At 36.0% G+C, this 20560-nt stretch overlaps 2 protein-coding genes across 7 annotated transcripts in view; one reads left to right on the top strand and one right to left on the bottom strand.

Annotated features, from left to right (window-relative positions):
- Positions 1 to 8489, top strand: part of LOC118743543 (diacylglycerol kinase epsilon) — an 11075-nt gene extending 2586 nt beyond the window's left edge. For all 6 annotated transcript variants that reach the window (XR_004993476.1, XR_004993475.1, XM_036476301.1 and 3 more), the window contains one exon: positions 8129 to 8489. Coding sequence is in view for 4 of the 6 variants with exons in the window: in XM_036476301.1 (XP_036332194.1) it covers positions 8129 to 8245 (117 nt within the window). In the remaining 2 variants the exon portion in view is untranslated. The remainder of the gene's footprint in view (positions 1 to 8128) is intronic.
- A 10361-nt stretch (positions 8490 to 18850) lies between these two features.
- LOC118743542 (nascent polypeptide-associated complex subunit alpha) lies at positions 18851 to 20199 on the bottom strand. The gene is made up of 2 exons (XM_036476298.1): positions 20093 to 20199; positions 18851 to 19820 (listed from the first exon to the last, which is right to left on the bottom strand). The coding sequence occupies exons 1-2, from the start codon at positions 20150 to 20152 to the stop codon at positions 19143 to 19145; spliced, it is 738 nt and encodes a 245-aa protein (XP_036332191.1). The 5' UTR covers positions 20153 to 20199; the 3' UTR covers positions 18851 to 19142.
- Positions 20200 to 20560: the final 361 nt, after the last annotated feature.

Raw genomic sequence — 20560 nt, 5'->3', positions numbered from 1 at the left:
ATTTTCTAGCTAAATGTAGGAGGGTTGCCACCTGTTTCAAAAGTAAAATTTAGTTAAATTATACAAAAGTCTTACGCTTAAAATACTATACAGTACAGAAAGAGCTTACAGAAACACAATTAAAATATTTTTGAGGTGCCTGAAGAGGGTGGCCACCTGTTTAAAAAGTTAAACTCAAATTATTGAAGCAAATCTTATTATTATAGCTCCGTTATGTTTGCGATAAATATTTAACGCCACGGTACAGGTAGCATATGACGGGTATAGAAAACGAATAGCTGCGTTAAACGCCAATTGGGCGGGAAAAGACTAATGCAAAGACAAAGATGAAGATGAAGATGAAGATGAAGATAAAGGTGAAGATGTAGATGAAGATGAAGATGAAGATGAAATTATATATGTATATTAGAAAATAAGTACATGTGTATGTATACCGCACATTTCTTTCTTTCTGGAATTTCCTCTATTAAGTTTCACTTCTTCCGCGCGTAGGGACTACACGCACTGAGTTTTTTTTATTTTATTTTTTTCAATCGTATTGTCTATATTCGAAACGAAAGGTGTGCTTTATTGAAATCAACCAAATACGCACGGATGGTTCCAGCGCCTAAAAAGAACATGTAGATTAAACTCCTACTTGAGTAGGCTGAATGAGGATGTGCCGAATGAATGTCCGGCATGCGGAGAGACCCCACATGACTCGAAACATCTCTTCGCATGCCCGGCAAACCCGACATCCCTAACGACCTTGTCCTTATGGGCAAACGCCGCAGAAGCTGCACGCTTCCTAGGGTTGCCGTTAGTGGAACTTGACGACAACGACTGAGATACCAACCGATCTGGGCGGGGTTGTTGTAGCCGCTACAACAACAACAACAACATGTAGATTATTTTCCTCTGACAGCCGATCCTACTTACCTGACTGACGGCTACCTCTCCAGACTTTCTCGCTTTTTCACTTCAAGGAGCTTAAGACTTTCCCCAACGAAATCAACGGCGACCCTCTTCACCACCTGGACGAAGAAGGTCAGGCTCTAATTAGACATTCGCATCGATGGCACACCAATTCCGAGAGTGAACAACCCTAAAATTATTTTTTTTTGTTTTTGGGTTTAAGGGCCGGTTGTTCAATGTCTCCCTGCAAAAATCGCGACTACTCCATGCATGCATGTAAAGAGTACTCCCGAAGGACCAAGGAGTACTCCAAAATTAACCACAATTCATATAAAAAATATGGTCCAATTAACATTGCGATGTCCTAGGGCAGGACCATATACTCCATCTGTGCATTACATCAGAGTAGCACAAAACTACTCCCAACATACTCCAATGACATTATCGTTATATTTTTTCGTTTGTACACGCTTTTGTTCTTCACTTCGCAGATGCTTTTTTTGAAATTAATAAAAACCAGAAACAAAAATTAAAAATTACATGTTGCCTCTGACGACATTCGAACCCGAACATGCTGGGAGCTAAGAACTAACAGCTAGCATCTCTACACGTTCAGCTACAGCCAGACATGCAAATGTACTTTCAAATGCTTAACTTCAATCACATGTCGTTAAAACACGAGCAGTGATCGGGTAACAATAAGCTGGTGCAGAGACACGAGTTGGTCCGCTACAGCATGACAGAGGAGCACTTTTGTAAGTACTCCAATATACCACAAATAGACTACATGGTCCAACGATTTTTGCAGGGCTGGTTATCACTACTTCCGGTTAGGGATGCAAATTTTGGGGAGTAACATCGATACATCAATGTTTCGATGCATCGGAAAAATTAATATCGATGCTAAAATACATCGCCAGAAAAACATCGATATATCGATGGTTTCCGATGTTTCAAAAGTTGTTAGGTTGTAGTCACATTAAAAGGAAGATTTAATACTTTTCAATTCAAACTATCTGTAATTTAATTAGAAATATACTTACATATGGATGTATTTCCCTGTATTTATTTACCACTCCTTTACCCTTCCTATAAATAGAATAGAAATGCATGCCGTCACACAGTGTTTCGACTATATGGAGGCAGGTGGAAATAATAGTAAACCTGCAACAATTTCACTGAAACTTGACATGTGCTCTAGGTTTACTTAGAAATAGGGAATTATGAAATTTGGTAAAGATGGAACGATTGCCACGCCTTCTACTCTTGTGGGCGGAAACGTTAAATTTCATCCTATTTCGATGAAATTTAGTTAGTGCTCACTTTTTTTATTAGAAAAACCTAAATATGAAATATGGGAAGATTGGATCACTATAACGTCCAAAAATCACAAAAAATGTGGGCCCAGTCGTTAAATGTGATGGAATTTTGGTAAATTTTTGTTTCCTGCTTTTCACTCTCAGAAAACAAAGGTTATACTATAAATTGACTTAGGTGTAAATACTCGCTTTTTTCCAATGTTGGGTGGGATTTTTTCATTGTTCGAAAAATTCTTTTCGCGAAATTATGCAAAAAAATGCTGAAAATCAAAAATTATGAAATTCAAAAATTACATATATTTGCAAAGTCGCGCGAAAAGATCAAACCATATATTCTAAAATTACATAAAATTCTCTAAAACATTTGTCTAATTTCAAGACCTCACGGACCGGTACTGACTTTTTTTACTAATAATCTTTAACATCTATATTTCAAAGCAAATTTTTTGGTAAGAAAATAGGAAAGTACCAAATAAATGATAAATACCTTCACCTGAATATTCCACGATATTTAAATAATGGATTATGGTTGAAAAAGAAACATTTTCTTTAATGGGTTAATCGCCAAAGGCAACTTAACTGATTACTCGGTATCGCGCCGATTCCCGTATTTCTTTGGAAATGTATCGTTCGTGAAGAAGGGGAGTGAGTAAATAATGTGAAATGTGGTATTTGTGACTTTTACTTTTCCCTCTCTAAGTCCAACTGGTGTTTTTTTTATCAACTATCACCATGACTTTTTTTCTATCTGCCTCCATATAGTCGAAACACTGTGCGTCGTAAGTTCGATGAGCCTAAAGTTCCAGGCCCCAATTTCGGTGAAATTTCAACGGGATCCCGGTCCTTGTTTAATGACTAAGGAAGCATTTTTAGTAGCGAATGATAAGAGTAAACTCGGAATTTCTGAATGTTCCTCAAAAGAATAAGTGATAAAATTCATGGCGAGTCAAAAAATGTTGGGAGCATAAGTCGATGTTAAAACATCGCTGAAACTGGCATCGATGTATCGTCAATTTAGCGATTTTAGGAAATTGTAAACATCGATGGCAAACATCGAATTTGGAACCGATATTATCGATGTTTCAAAAATATCGATACATCCCTACTTCCGGTATAAACATCATTATCGACTATTTCGACATCATGCATATAAGATGTGATCGATAAAGCAGTCGTTGTATTTAACCGGAGCTTCTACCTCCGATATGTGTTAACCAGACATTGAACAACCCCCTAAATATGAAAAAGAGGAAAAAGTAACAATAGTTAACGTGGCGAACTTAGCTCAGTGGGTATACCATTGGTTATGTAACCCGAGGTCACTGGTTCATATCCCAGTCACGGCGGTTGAAGAAGTCTGATGAGGAGATGTGGTGATCTCCGAAATATCAGCTATAAATTCTTCCAAACAGTAGATTGCCGTTGATTTTCCACAAAAATTGTAATTAATAACGGTCTCAAGCTCAATCAAATTGTTGAACAAAAAAGGAAAATTTCATACATAAAAATTTTTACAAAACGAAGCTTTAATGATAATATTTCTAAATTATTTAAAACAGTTACTACAATTGAAATAAAAATCACAACAAACTATAAATTTCTCTATATGTATGTATGTATGTACAGTGCCGCACTAAATTATTGGCACAGAGAATTTTTCAAAATGTATGCAACATTTTTTACTTAAAATTTTCCGCGAATTTTTTATAAAAATATTGTTCACACTACAACAAAAAACATAAAAAAAATGTCTTCGTTCAAAAATCTGGAAAATTCAATAAATTTGCATACAAGTTGGCATTTTAGTATAACAAAGTCCCAGTTTGGAGTTGGAAAAAAATCGGGTTGATCTTTGGGAGTTCATTTGCAGGTAGTTTCTTCCAAACAAAAAAATATATATCAAACATGCTTTGTACTTCACTCATTTTAACCGGGACACAAGGACAAATTTTGCTTTACATAGTAATTATTAGTAAATATATGTAAATATTTAAAGAGTTCTATATTTAGATTTCTAAATTGTTTTATTACCAAAAACCGGGACATTTTGTGTCCCGGCAGGTATTGTCCCGTATTATTCCAGTAATATCTTCCGATGAAGTTATACACTATTTTAAAACCTTAAAAGCGTCATTTAGTCCTGGGCCTGATCATATTCCAACCTGTTTTCTTAAAAACTGCGCTGAGAACATCTGCGAGCCTTTAACAACTCTTTTTTTTCCGTCAGCCTGGAAGGAGTTTCATAATACCACTTCACAAAAACGGCAACAGGTCCTCTATAGAAAACTATCGAGGCATAGCGAAGCTCTGCGCCATCCCCAAATTATTCGAAGAAATTATTGTTAATCAGCTGACATATTCTATATCTTCTTCAATTTCACAATCTCAACACGGGTTTTCTAAAGGAAAATCTACTATCACTAATTTATTGGAGTTTACAACTCATGTATCCAACGGTTTTAGAGAAAATGCTCATACCGACGTAATATACACCGATTTCAGAAAAGCTTTTGACAAAGTATGTCACTCGTTACTCATCCCTATACTCTACCTAATCGGCTTTCAGTCCAGTCTTCTTCAATGGATCTCATCTGACCTCTCTGATAGAACACAAAGAGGTTTTGTTAATAATTGTTCTTCCAACACCATTAAAGTTTCTTCAGGAGTTCCTCAGCGAAGCCACCTTGGTAGGATTCTGTTCCAGATATTCATTAATGATATTTCATCTATAATAAAACATTCAAAAATTTTAATGTATGCCGATGATGTGAAACTTTTTAAAACATTGTCCTCTATCGAAGAAAGGTCTTTGTTACAAGCGGATCTGAGCAACGTGGCTAGGTGGTGTAATGCAAAATATATGCCACTAAACCTTCAAAAATGTAAAGTTATGTGTTTCTCTCGGAGGGCTGTTCAACCAGCTGTTTATTCAATATCAAATTATAATCTGGAGCAGGTTTTTTATCGATCTTGGTATCACAATGGATTCCAAACTCAATTTCAACCATCATATTAATGTTACAGTCAATAAAACCAAAGGCGTTTTTGCATTTGTAAGGCGATGGTCAAAAGAGTTCAAAGATCCTTATGTTACAAAAGCTCTTTTTATCACTTTAGTTAGACCTACACTAGAATACGGATCTATTGTTTGGAATCCCCGCTACCAAGTTAATTCAGAAAGGATTGAATCAATTCTAAAACAATTCTTGCTTTTTGCATTGCGTAATTTTAACTGGGATTCAGATTACAATCCCCCCCTTACACAAGTCGTCTAAAGCTCATAAATTTGCCTACACTCGCAACTCGTAGAGAAATGCTAGGTATAATATTTATCGTAAAATTAATAGGGGTATTCTCTGAGTCTTGCAAAGCCCTTGCATGGTGCACAGATTGCACGGATTCCACGGTTAAAACCGGTTTTCGTATGGGACAGCTTTGCAAACCGTGCAATCCGTGCACCGTGCAAGGGCTTTGCAAGACTCAGAGAATACCCCTAATGACATGCTTGATTAATTGCCCGGCCCTCCTGGCTGAGGTAAATTTTAATGTTCCCTCTCGAGTGTCAAGACACTTTCGACCTCTATTTTTGAAGCCATATCGGACTCGATTCTTACTATAAAGAAAACTATTATTTCCACTCTCAATAATTGAAATACTATCTTTAGCATATCCAATCAGCTGATGAATTTGATTCTGTAGCTGAATAGTTTTAATAGTCGACACTTAACGAACTCCTGTTTCCACTATTCGGCACCAAAAAATAAAAAACAAAAACTTCCGTCCGTCATACGGACTGCGCCCCTCGTGTCGATTGGGCGGGAATGGAGGGTAAAAAGCCGTTGGAATTAATTAATTAAATCTCCCTGGGCCACATTCAGTGCGGAGTCGCATCTTGCTAGATCGCCCTCAGTCGCGTTTCCGCAAATGCCGGGGACTCGTGTTAGGTAATTTCGTATTGATCAGAGATATAGGTCAGCTGCAAATTTTTAACCGACTTCACAAAAAGGAGAAGGTTATCAGTTTGTCGGAATATTTTTTTGTTATGTATGTTACCGCATAACTTTGGACCACGTTAACCGATTTCGATAATTTCGAAGGTGGTACCTCAAGGGTTGTTCCATACTAATTTTGTTTAGATCCGACAATTGGATCGTGAAGAAATTAACGATAATCTTAAATTTTTATATGAGAATTGAAGTCGGTTTTGTTTTTGCTAAACATTCCTTTTTTTTTGTATTTTTTAGCAAAATCAACAATACAAAGGAATTACATACAATGTGTGTATGCATAAAAACTAAGCAATTGCGTTTTCTTAAAATTGCATACCTTTAACTTAAATTTATTTGAACAAATTTAGTAAAAGGTCTGAAATTTTAGGAAAAAGCATTTACTTTGGTTTTATGCATACGGCCCAATAAATATAACCACACATTATAAAACCAAATGGAACCCACATTGCATATGGGTTAATAAAAGTGGATTTAGAATTGTTAACGACAATTTAAAATTACAATTGGCTTGAAGTTATTGAAGATTTTGATCCAGTTTTAAAGTAGGGGTATTCACACCGAGCTTGGTACTCGGTGTTCGATAATTTTTCCCAATGTATTTTGTTTGTGTAAAATTTTTTTATTATCGATGTACCGGTTACCGAATTATCGTGAAGGAAGCTTGGTAATATTTCTGGTAGTTGGTAAACTACAATCAGCTTTTCGATATTTATTCAATTTTAAATCCGCCCGCTGCCGAAAGGCATAACGCATATGAGTAAGTAAAATTTCTTAAATTTTCTGTTGCAATTCATTTTTTAGGAAAAAAAGCTACGAATCCGCTGTTGATAAACATAGTTTGCCAGACTAAAAATTACCGAGTGTCAACCAGCAATTTACCAAAACTACCAAAATGGATGTGAAGACCCTTAGTGTAACATTAGCATTTACTAACTGATAGATAAGATTGTAATTTTTACTGAACAAATTCCCTCCTACTTTTCTGTCTCTTTGAAATCAGTTTCAGCAGTGCAAATTAACTATTTGGTTACAGTTCTAGAACAAATTTAATATAACTAAAAGCACGGTTGTTGAACAAAACTAGATAAATGCATGGTTGTATTTTGGATTACGTTTTCCTGTAACAAATTTTTTACATATGTACATACATATGTAATTTAGTGGAAAAACTAAAATAAAAAATCGTCATTACGGCAGAAAAATCGTCAAATCGTCATTGAGCTAAAAAAAAAGTGAAAATGACGACGAAATCGTTAATTCAACAACGCTGGCCAGCTGTCTCCTACAGTCCTCCACTAGTTGAGACCTAAAAGCATAAACAGACGGCAGCGTTTATCCGGATCAACTCGGGAATTAACTGCAGTTGATCGCGATTAAGTCCGAGTTGATCCGGATCAAAGCTGCCATCTGTTTAAGCTTTAACAGAGGTAGAATAGTGCCTTAATGGCAGCTTGGCTATCCGAGAAGATATGCAGATGAATATTTGGGAAAAAATTATAGGTGATTTTTTTTGTCAAGAAATTTTGTGCTAAATTTAAATGGTTAGTAAAAAAAAAGTAAAAATATGCATTTGCTGTAAAGTAGGCGCAATAAATATGCAAAAACAGGTATTTTTTGCAAAATATGCAAAACCATGAATTTACGGCAAAATATGCACTTACGATTGAATGCCATTTTACAAGAAATTTCATGATTCGTAAAGATATTTTAACCTTTTCCATTTGATTATGCGCAATAAAAGCATGCAATTGCATGAGATTCCGAGCCCCACATATTTATGAATCGAAACAGTCACATTTACAGATGGAAATACATATCGTGTAAGAACACTTAACAGATTCCTTAGCTTTAAGACCTAATATGAAAATTCAGATCCTAAACAGTTTCAACATACTTTATTTTCAGGTTGTCGTAAAGGCCACATGTCCTATGCAATCTGATGGTGAGCCGTGGATGCAAGCTCCAGCTGATATACGCTTACAGTCGCGCAGTCAAGTACGCATGCTAAAGTTGGAATGTTAGTGCTAACTTAACTTATTCATTTAAAGCTTTATATCAATGTTGTCCAGCGGGCGGCGGGCGCTAAAATATGGTCCGCGAAAAGTTACAAACTTTGAATGAACACGCCGCTCTCTGGGAAAAAATAATTTGAGTCAAAAAATCCTTAAACCTTAATCGATTTCGTAATTTTGTTTTGAATGTTCGTTATTAATTGTACATTAAGATAGTGCTCCTTTCTTAAAGAGTCATAAAATTAAAGAAAATAATTAAACTTAACTGCAAAACTATGCGTTTTTTTTTATTTACATTATTTTTGTTATTTTTGGCCTAATAAGAATTATATTCAACAATTTTATTGAGCGTTTTTTAAAAAAAAATTTTGTGGAAAACAACAGCAAATTTACCATGGTAGAAGTTATAGCTGCTATGTATTTCGGAGATCACCACATCTGCTCATCAGAATTTTCATTGGAACTTGAACCAGCTACTTCAGTTCAAAGCAGGCGGTCTACCCACTGAGCTAAGTTCACCATGTATGACTATTACTCGATTTTCGATTATCCGTGGTATTTTTAAAGTCGGTTTTTCGTTCAATAAGAAAGCGCGATTAGTTTATGGTCGCTTATTGAAAGAGAAATCGACATTCACAATATCATGGAAAATCGATAATCGAGTAATATTCGTTTATATGCTACATTCGACACTCGCAAAAACCGAACTTCGCTCTGGCTTCTGCAGCAGGCTAAACTCGTACCTGAGCAGAGTGAACGCAGAGGTGCCCAGCGAATGCCCGGAATGCAGAGTCGCCACATGACTCATGGCACCTCTTCGCATGCCCCATTAACCCCACCCAGCTAATGTCCCTGTTGCTATGGACCCGGCGGAAGTTGCACACTTCCTGAGCGGGGTTTAGTAGTCTTAAAAGAACAACGACAGAATCCATCGTCGTCCACTTTTTGAAGTGAAACTTCTTTAGCGGCGGTTGGTTGGTTGGGAGTAAATTGGCAAATTCAACGGAAATGGTCCAACGGAAATGGTTGGGACGGAAATAAGTGCTTGAATGCATATACATATGTTATTAATTTCACAAAAACTTGCTAATAAAAGGTTAAAGAATAACACTTAGAAAACGACCAATACAAGAATGAAAGTAAAGGTGGGCACATACATAGATAAAGAAAAGGAAGAGGGCAAAGGTACAAATGAAAACGAAAACAAAGATGCGTAAAGATAAAGGCAAGAATTAAGACCAAGGTAAATTTAAACACTTTACTTATATAAGAGCAAAGGTGAAGAGGAATATGTGGATGAAGAAAATGATTAACATAAAAGTAAAAACAAAGATAAATATAACGAAAAAGATGAGGATAAGGATATCGATAAAAGTAAAGAAGAAAGATAGAGGAAGAAAGATTAAAATATAGGTAATAATAGAGAGAAGTATATTAGTAGATATACAGAGACACAATCTGTGAACTATTTTGGGGTTTTAGAGATTTTCGGGATTCTCGGGACTTATCGATATAATAATCGATATTTTTATCGGTTATGTTATCGATATTCTTATCGATATTTTTATCGTTTTTCTAATCGATTTTTGTTATCGATTATTAATCGGTTGTTTTCGATAATTTTATCGATTTTGTCATCGATTTTGCTACCAATATTATTATCGATTTTGCTATCGAAATTTTTATCGATTTTGTTATCGTTTATTTATCGATTTTGTAACCGAATTCGTTATCGATTATTTATCAATTTTGTTGTCGATGTTTTTATCGATTTTGATATCGATATTTTTACCGATTTTGTTATCGATATTTTGTTACTATCGATGTTACTATCGAATACAGAATAACGTGAATGTAATTAGAACGAAAAGGGGTAGATCCCTACTAGATAGAAAAAAGACAAAAAATATAACCTTAATCAAATTATTAACAGCTATTTCGTTAGCTGTCGTTTTTTATTACAGCGGGCACATCTATACTAATATATACAATTTTGTTGAAAGCCGGGTTGTGTTCTGTTCGAAAGCTTGAGAACAGCCGTACCGACTTTTCGAAGTTTTGGACACCTATTTCCGACTTTCCAAGCATGGTTATAGACTAAAAATAATATGGATATGTCATGGGGGCGTGGCACCTCCCATACAAACTGAATTTTTCATACTGCATATGAAGAGGAGTTTGCAGTAGAATACTAGAAGTTGGTATGAAGATAGTATATGAAATCAATCCTATACTTAGTAGAAAAGTGGCGGTTATTGGAAAAAGGGGCGTGGTACATACTGAAACTTATATAATGCATATTTCTGCAGGGGTTTATAGATCATACAAGTGGAACTATCGTACAGAATATATCTAGAGGTATTTGAGGAAGGATACGGGAATCATTTGTGGAGATTTATGTTAGTAATATTTTACTGTAAGAGAAAAAAGTGAGTTGGTGGAAAAGAGAAGCTTTCTCGTAGTTGAAAATAATCTTGCAATTACGTGTAATAAAATGTTCAAAATCTGGCCTCTGTGTGACATGATGATTCAGACTTTTTGTCAAAAACTTCAGGTAGTTTCTGAAGTAATTTTCTAGAACTGCATATATATTTATTTCTTAACATTTCGAATACATTTTGCTACTAAAACTGGGTGATAGCACGTTCTGAAGGTTATTACTAAGTCTTTGATATATAGTGTGGAAAAATCATTGGAAGCTCATAGGATCATCTTGGATATAGAGTTGTCAAACCGCTGTTATCAAAAATGTGAGGAATTTATATACGTAGCAAGAAATGGTGGTGGGTTATGAATCTCCACGTACATGCTTGATATGAGTATATATATCTAACCGGTTGAGTTGACATGTTTTGTCGAGCGAAGATTCTTTCCGACCAATTAGCTATTAGAAGACATATTATTCGAAAAGAGCCACCCATCCGGTTCTATCGTAGCAGATCCAAATCCAAGGCATAATTGATATATCCCAGGCAAGTTGCCTAAGCAGCTAAACCGTGTTTTGTGTCATGGGGTTATAATATGGCAATGTAGAGGATACAAAAAAAACGTTATGCCTTGTCAAGTAATGTTTTAAAAATTAGCACTTATCCACGCCAATGCCCGTTGTACTAAAAAAAGTACACTTCCATTAAATTTTCTAAATGTATTAAAAATCAATACGAAGCAATGAACATATGAAGAGATATCACCAAAATAGGTATAGGTTGTTTTAATTAGCTAGAAAGGGTGCTTTAAGCAAGATCTTAATATATATATATGTATATATATAAAGTAAATATATACTCCTCTTTCATATCACATATTTTCAGTTCTTAGTTTAACAAGCAATTTTTATGCAAAAAAAACCGACTTCAATTCTTATATACAAATTTAAGATTATCGTTAACTTCTTCATGATGCAATGATCGGATTTAAACCAAACTAGTATGGAACAAACTATGAGGTAACACCTTTTCTTAAAAAAAAAAAGAATTATTGAAATAGGTTAACGTGGTCGAAGAATTGATAACCATCTCCTTTTTGTGAAGTCGGTTAAAAAGAAAAAAATAGCTCAGTGTCGTTTCAAATACACTGTTTAAAAAACTAAATTTGACTTATTTAAGGAAATTTTTATGAATTTTACTGAAACGACCTTAAATACACTCTAACCAGTTTCCTACTTTTACATACATGCACTTTTTAAAGTGTACAGGTACGAATGTAACATATTAATTATTATTTATTATACTTTGCAAAATACTTATGCACAAAAAATTTAATTTATAAACTGAATTTATAAATGTTTGATTTTATGGAAAATAAAAATATATACATGTATTCCAAGTCCTTAGGATGGGTTAAATTATGTATTTTTCTTGAAAATGTTTTGTTTTCTTACAAATTACGAGATGGATACGTAAAAAAAGAAAATTGGATACATTTGGATACACTTTTTGCTTGGTCGGTGATACATTTTCTTGAGACGGCGCGGCATCACTGATTACAAATGGATGTCGATCGAATCGTTATAACGCACGGGTTTTTAGAGACAATTGCATGATCTACACTTTTGTCTAACCTATTTTTATGATAAACCTTACCATTTAGCTAAAAAATAGTAAAAATCAATTTATGTGACCTTTGACCCTGAATATTTTTTTACAGATCTGCGATCGTTAAGGACTTTTCACATTTCATTTATAATGACGTTTGTAACATTCGTACCAATTTTCAACTTTATGCGAATTACTGCAACCTTGAAAATCTAACTTGACCGGGCTAATAGAACAAAATTTTGAAAATATGGTTTAAATAGAGTAGCAATTAAAAAATATTAGTTACGCGGGTTACAATCTATATTTTCATTTATGAAAAACAAATTGTGCTACTATGTTTAAAAAAATAATTTTTGTAATTGAAAAGTCCCCGTCTCAAAAGATTTTCCTATATATAAAAGCATTGACTAAAAAAAAGCGGCGCATACAAAAATTTGCCTTTCGTGCCCTAAACCGCAAGCGCCCCTGTGAGAGAACCATTCTAGTAGCACTGGACCTGTCTAAGGCGTTCGACACTTTCAGCCATTCAACGCTACTAGAAGACATCTCTCCCACAGGGACTCAAACGGTGGTCGGCGAATTATCTGAGCGGTCGTCACTCGTCAGTAATTTTTAGAGACAAATCGAGCAAACCGAGGAAAATAAAACAGGGGGTTCCACAGGGTGGTGCCTTTCCCCATTACTGTTTAACTTTTACATTTCAAAGCTCCCTCAACCACCAGAGGGAGTCTTGATTGTCTCGTATGCTGACGATTGCTCGATCATGGCGTCCGAGAATGGAACTGATGACTTGTGCTCGAAAGTAAACGATTATCTCGCCGAGCTTTCTCGCTTTTTCACTGCACGGAGCCTAACCCTCTCCCCTACAAAATCCTCAGCCACACCTTTTACCACCTGGACGAAGGAGGCCAGACTCCAACTGGAAATTCACGTCGATGATACACCAATTCCGACGGTGAACAACCCGAAGATACTCGGAGTAACATTCGATAGTCTGCTCTCCTTCTCGGCGCATACAACCGCAATTGTCAACGAAGTACAAAGCCGCAACAAGGCCCTCAAGTCGCTAGCCGGCAGCACCTGGGACAAAGACAAAGAAACGTTGCTGGCAACGTACAAGGTAATTGTCCGGCCGGTTCTGAACTACGCTGCGCCCGTGTGGTCACCGGGGACTAGTAGGACGCAGCGGACGAAGCTGCAGACTTGCCAGAACACGGCACTCAGGACAGCGACAGGATGCCTTTTGATGTCGCCGCAACACCACCTGCAGGAGGAGGCCCACATTCTCCCTGTTAATGAGCATAACACAATGCTCTGCAAGAAGTTCCTGGTTGGGAGCCACAGATGTGGCCACCCAAACAAGCAACTCCGTGCAGAAGAGCCTTCGCCCATGCGCGTCAGGAGGCATCTCTACGAACTGACGGACGAAGTCCAGAGGTTCATCAAACAACCTCTGGACCCGACAGCTTATCGACAGGCCTTGAACGGCATTCACAGAGAGGCAGTCTCGAGTTATATAGACTCCCGGCCTGTGAATGCCGGGCACACAACCACCAGACGTGGACGAGACAGAACTTCGTATGCCTCGGGAGACTCGGACCACAATAACCCAACTGCGCTCTGGTTACTGCAGCAGGTTGAATTCATACCTATTATACCTAGCATATTAAACGGCTATAAACTATCACAACCGCAGTGTTGCGCGAATTATTAAAGTATCATGTTCTGTGTGAATTTCTAGCAATAGTTGCGAACCCGTACGAGTCCGGACTAGTCAGAATCAGTCAGATTTTACTGGAAATCGATCCCGTACTCGGTTCTCTGACTATTGAGAGGACAAAAAAGAGAGTGAATACGGTTCTCCTCTGTCAGAAGTTACCAGTTTTAGTCCGAAAATTTTTTGCTGGTAAATTCTGGTAAATGTGTCAAACGATCAGCTGTAGCATGATAAAAACATTAGAAGGTAAAACCATTCTCTCACTTCGTCGGCCATGATTTTTTTCTGACAAACATTGCAAACATTTTAAAATCATATAAAATTGAAAATAAAAAAATGAAATTGTTCACAATTGTTGTTGTTTGAGATTAAAAATGAGAATGTGTGTGTGAGCCTGAGCTCGAATTTTAAAATTATATTGTTGGCAAACGTCAGACTGCCTCTCAATGATTTTACCTGTAGCTGTAGTGTGTTTGGCAACCAAATTGTAAACAAAAGAAAAGTGCACTCTGCTAATTTATGTTGAAAAGTATTTAATTACTTGTTTAAGTGGATTCTAATGAATTTGAAAGTGTTTTTGGTTATTTACATGTGTGAGCTGAATGTAGTTGCGTTCGATAACAAAATTAGCCAACACCAGCCAACAATCAAAATTAAGAGAGTAAGCGAAAATTCTCTCCCAAAGAGAAGAAAAAGCAAAAAAATAAACGAACAGAAAATTAGCCATCACTTGCAAAAACCGGTAGAAGAAGACACACCAGCTGACTTTGTTTATGTTTTTTTTTGTAAACAAACTGAAATTCATGTTGCCTCCATGGAAGAAAAAAGGAAAGTGAACGTTCAATGTTCGCCAGGAACATTTCTAGAAGTAAAAACTTGTTGGCGCTATCATAAAGTCACATAGCAGGCAGCTAGAAAGCATATAAATACCAAACTCGAAAAATGCAATTTTGTTTGTTTACAAAAATTGCAACCATATGTTTTGTGATCATATGTTTTCGTGTTGGATAATTTTTGCTGACTAAAATTTTGTGTACATCTGTCTTGCATCAAAATGAACGCTTGCTCTCTCAATTTTTGTATGTTGGATAATTTTTTGTCGTTATCGAACGCCATCCAGTAAAAATTTGCAAAAACTATTACAAATTTTTGACTTGTCGAACGCACCTTGTGTTTACATACAAAATAAGCAAAAATTTACAACCAAAATTTGGAGATTATGTTGAAGTTGACAGAAGTTACCATTTTTTACTAGAAAGCGATCCCGTACTTTTCAGTGTTACTCTCTCGCTCTGAGTGAATTTTTATTTTTTGACAGTTTTACTAGTCCGAGTCCGAGGAATACGGGATTGCACCTATTAGGTTCATTCCTTATCTTTTTGGACTAAAATCTGAAAAGTGTCAAAATGCCAGAGCGTAAGCAAAATGCGCTCGCTAAAAGAGAATAATAGGAAAAGTAAAAGAACGCAAAAAAGCAAATTTTTAGTCCAAAGAATGGCAACAACAAAACTAACGTCAAATAAGAATGGAAATGTATTTACAAAACACATTCGCACAATAAACACTTACTATATCAATTATTTTTAGCCTCCTTCCAATTTCAATTAACTTTTTTTACTTCTTAGATTATTCTCACTTTTTGCGTATTCTTTAATTACCGTTAATTTAAATCCAGTAGTTTGACACTTTTCAGGATTTTGCCAGAAAAATTCTTCTGACTAAATCTGACTACTTCGGACTGAAGAGAGTCACTCTCACTGAGTGTTGCTCTCATTTTTGCTGTCATTTCCGAGTTAAGGAACGCTTTTTGGACTAAATCTGACTACTTCGGACTTTTTCTGACTATTTCTGGGAGATAAGGAACGCAACTAATGTATTATCAATTGGGCAGTTGCAACAATGTTGCCATTTTTCATCAGTACGGCAGTAATGCCGCTTCTATTACTTGCCTCGAACAGGCCCGAACTAATCGATCTCGGCGGGGTTGTTGTAGCCGCTACAACAACAAAATTTGCATATCGAAGTATGGATTTTTTTTAAAGCAACCCCATTTTGTATTAAAAACTTTCAATATATATTGAAGCATGATTCAATAATTAAAGGTATGCTCATTAGTGATATTAGAGTTTGACACTTCCTTAGCTCCCTTAAAGTATGTTCACATATCAATATTATCTCAATCAAAGCTCGTTTTTTAATCACCCCGTTTACACAGGCAAATCTCAGATTATTAGCCGTCAAATTTGTTGTGCTTGTTATTCTCACATCTCAAGGAAAAGTTATGTTTCTTCTCTGTGCCACCGTGATCACGTTTTTCTGCTATATTAAGCAATATAAATATATTTTAGCTTAACATTTTATTAAAAATAGCTTTACAAGCCTATTTTCCTTCCCAGCGTCCATTTTTCTTTACTTTTACATTTGGCATTTCTCCTCTTTTTCGCAAAAACAATCGATAAAACTAGGATGGACACCGAAAAGTTATCGGTTAAATCTGAGATGACTTTATAATTACAGATTATCAAGGGACGAATTTTATATGGTTAATCTCTTGTTCTAATTACAGATTAGGGTGTTAAGCTCGAAAATGAAGATAATCTACTTATATGCGAACCTAGTATAACAAAAGCTTTGCGCACACACACGAGCCCACACACGGTGCCTTGCTAAGGGAGCCGATTTTGTCAAGAAGGAGCGAGAAAACTGTTTTTTAAGCAAACCTTTTATTATTGAATCATGATATTGAAGTATTGAATTTATAGAAAAGCGCCGCACGGTTTTTTATTACAAATTTTCATTATTTATCAAAGTATTGAATAAAAAAAAAAAATTTGTTAAAGTACCATTTTTCATTAATAACTTTCAATATATGTACAGTATCGGTCATATCTATAGCACGCCATTTCAAAGTGATATTGTGTGCCACTTATGTTTATTTATTAATTTTTAAGAATTTTCAATTAAAATATAAATTCTCAGACAAACCCGATACAAACCCAAGCTTAATAATTTGTAGAAGGCTACAAAAAAGTGCAACAAATTTTCACATAAATTTCAAACTTTTTTCTCGGAAGTGTTAGAATTTTTTTGAGTACACAGTTTTTTAGTCCCTTCAATTTTAGTCTGATAATGTGCAAATTTGAAGTGGCTACGAATTACCGTTTATTTTTTAGAATTTTTTTTTGTCGCATTGGCTTCCATATAATGAATAAACTCAATTTATTTGTATATGGAAGAAATCCGCAACACCTTTGGCGAAAAAAATTCTAAAAAATCAACGGTGACTTTTAGCCACTTCAAACAAATTGTTTTTGTTTGGCATGTTAAATTATGGGAACAATTTATTCACATGAAATTGGCGATAGGGCTGTATATTTCGTAATCTAACAAAGGAATTTTGGGTAGTTTTCAACGATCTGGCATTACATACTTCGCGGCCATCGCTCAACAATTATGTTTACAGTTTTTTTGCGAATAGAAGCGTATTTACAGAACACTTAAGCATTAATTGTTAAATATTTAGTAAAAAAAAAAGATGTGCATTCACCTGTTTGTGAAGAAAAGATTATAGGGTTGGCTTTCCTTTATGGCCGTTCGTTAAAGGGGCGGTGGGCGAAAGGTAAGTGGGCGTGGCACCTCCTTTTTGGAGAGGGAATGAACCGCCATTGACAAAAATGCAACCCCCCACCACCTATGTCCCCTATGGTTCCCTAGGGACCCTTATAAGGTTAATCAATTACTCGAGTAATCAAGATTTTGATTACTCAAAACGATGATTAATCGAGTTAATTGAAATATGATTACTCAAAAAAAAATAATTTTGCTCGTTAAGAGAGTTTGCTTTGGAAAATGCTTATTTTCTTTTTTACATTCTTTAAAGAAAAAAATTTTTCGTTTCAATTTTTGAAAACAGAAACGATGTTTTGCGGTAGCCCCAGTTAGGTCACACAGAAAGGACAATTCTACGTAGTAAGGGTTATAATCCCTAAGCGCGGCCGAAGGCCCCCTACACAGAAAGGAATTCTACGCAAAAATACTGTGGACGCAAGTAAAAATTGCGATTTTTGGCCATTTTTCTAAGGGGTCCGTAGGGAACCATAGGGGGCCAGGTGGTCGGGGGTTGCATTTTTGTCAATGGCGGTTCATGCCCTCTCCAAAAAGGTCGGTTGGAGGTGCCACGCCCACTCCCCCTTCGCCCACCGCACCTTTAACGAACGGCCATAATGGAAAGTTTCCCCAGATGATATAATACATAAAAAATATGTGAAGTAATAGGGAAATTCCAACAACAAATAACTTTAAATCTGTTGGCATTTATACACAAAATGTTGAATAGATCGGTCAATGATCGCTTCTTTAACATCCCCTGCCAATTTCATTAAAGAATTGCTATACTTTGCCTGAAATAGGATATGGTCCATTATTGGAAATCTCAGCAAAAAAAAATCTTAAGCAGGGATTTTTACAGTTATAGAGGTGTGGTTATTTGGAAATTTTTTTATTGAGCTCACTCTCCATAAAAGTTTCTAGACAACACCCCTCTGTAATCGTTAAACCAGATAATCGTAACTTATGACCTAAAAAATTAAATTTAACTTTTTAGCTGATATGGAATACCTTTATAGCTAGAAGTATCGATACGAGTAGGTATCGATACTTTATTAGATCCGATATTTTTCGTGTGTCGATACTTTCTTTCGATACTACTTCCAAATAAAAGTATCGATACTCGCATGGTATCGTTCCATCGCTACTCACGGGCACAAAATGCTATTTTCAAGTGCTTCTGGATAACGATGCTTGCCATCCCAATTTTACCTTAAGCAGCTATACAAAATCGAGTATAAGATAAAGAACAAAATACTGGGGCATTATATGGCCCATTCCTAATATTCAAGAACCAAATTTTAATTGCACAAAAATATTTTCCTTTTAACTCACTGTATTTATAGCAATGTTTGGGATAGAAAGCAGCAACAGCTTTCTAGCTTAACGACTTTTAAAATACAAATTAGTCATCGATTTTAGACTGTTCGGCTTGATGTGATTTCTGTGGTCTAATTTTTTTCTGTAATTTTATAGTTGTTCTAATTCCAAATATATTGTAAGGCGGGTACTCATGACTACATTCGATGTCAACAATACATATGCGTTTAAATCATCGTCAGCTCCATAATTGCATTGACGATATCATTATTGTGTTTTTTGAGTGCTCGTATTGCCTTTGCGCGGGTCGTATTCGCTTGCGTGATAACAAGCTCAATGTCCTTCTCATCAACGCCGGTCTCATCTACCTCCTCCTCATCTTCTTCAGCAATAGGTGCCACCGATGTGGTTGTTCCCAATGTTTCGGCAATACTTGCCGCTTCTGGTGCCTTAAATTTCTCGGCAGCTGCGACTTGAGCCTGTTGAGACAAGTCCTCAATCTTGGCTTCACCGAATACAATGTATGTGTCGCTGTGTGGATTCTTATACACGTCGGGGTTGTTAATTACGAACAAAATATTTTTAGACTTGCGAATCGTGACTCGATTAACTCCTTGAATTTGCTTCAATCCAAGTTTTAACATAATCTTACGTGCCTTTTTTTCACCGCGCGACTGTTTGGCCTTCGATACCAAATCTACTGGCAGGCCGGTTGCACCGCCACCCAGCTGTGTGGTTCCACCAGCAGCATCTTCAAGTTCGGGGATACTGTCCTCAGATCCACAATCACTGGCGTCATCTTCAATACGCACCTCAGAGGGCTTTGCTTCAGCTGCCGCTGCAGTGGCGTCCGGTTTTATTTCAGTAACTTCAGCAGTCATGACAAAGATGGGACTTATCTGAATCTGCGAATATTAAAGGTTCGATCAATAAAAAGCTTAGCGAGTACAGATATGTACACATATGTGAAGCTCCATGCTTTAACAAAAACATGCATAAGTATGTTTATTCAATATCAAATATCGGCAACAATATTGCAAATTTCATAATTAAATGATATCATTTATTTAGCAGCAAACGCATACATCATCCTAACAGCCATAAATTTCGCCACCATGTTTCTTAATTCTTTAGTAAAAATCTAATCGGATGACCTTTATATTTTAAGATTATTTACCTGAGAAAAATTGTACCCTTCGAAGACGTTCAGAAATTTTTTGACAAGAAACAGAATCATCCGTCAGGTTTACCGACCTGATCTCGAGTTTACGACAACGGTGACACCTACATGTGAGAATAAAGTGATTGCCTTAAGGCCCAATTACCCAGAAAAATTAACAACGAAGAACGTAAACCTACGAGGGACAATACCAAAGAACGTAGATAACAATAAGGCACAACTTGTGGCATAAATGCAGTTTGGCTCCAAATCTCAAATTAAAAAAACAAATATTGGGATCGATAGAGATGATTGAGCTGAATATAGCGATATACCTCTTTAATTGGGGAAACAACAACAACAAGAATTATCATAGATGAAAGTTCAAAATAAGCTATTTCTGAAATAAAGATTTCTTAAAAACAAAAGAATAGATTTTGAAAAATTTGATATCATTTAATAGGAAATTTGATCCCCTTTAATTTG

The sequence above is a fragment of the Rhagoletis pomonella genome, unplaced genomic scaffold (genome assembly GCF_013731165.1).
Source record: "Rhagoletis pomonella isolate Grant_MI unplaced genomic scaffold, Rhpom_1.0 Rhpom_scaffold_00007, whole genome shotgun sequence".
NCBI lineage: Eukaryota > Metazoa > Arthropoda > Insecta > Diptera > Tephritidae > Rhagoletis > Rhagoletis pomonella.
This window is presented reverse-complemented; position numbering and strand designations above follow the sequence as displayed.

Bases quoted from the DNA above. Each gene is read 5' to 3' on its own strand.
- LOC118743542 (XM_036476298.1), bottom strand. From the start codon at position 20,152: ATGATTCTGTTTCTTGTCAAAAAATTTCTGAACGTCTTCGAAGGGTAC. The intron at 19,821-20,092 runs GTAAATAATCTT...TAATATTCGCAG, and splicing joins AAGGGTACAATTTTTCTCAG to ATTCAGATAAGTCCCATCTT.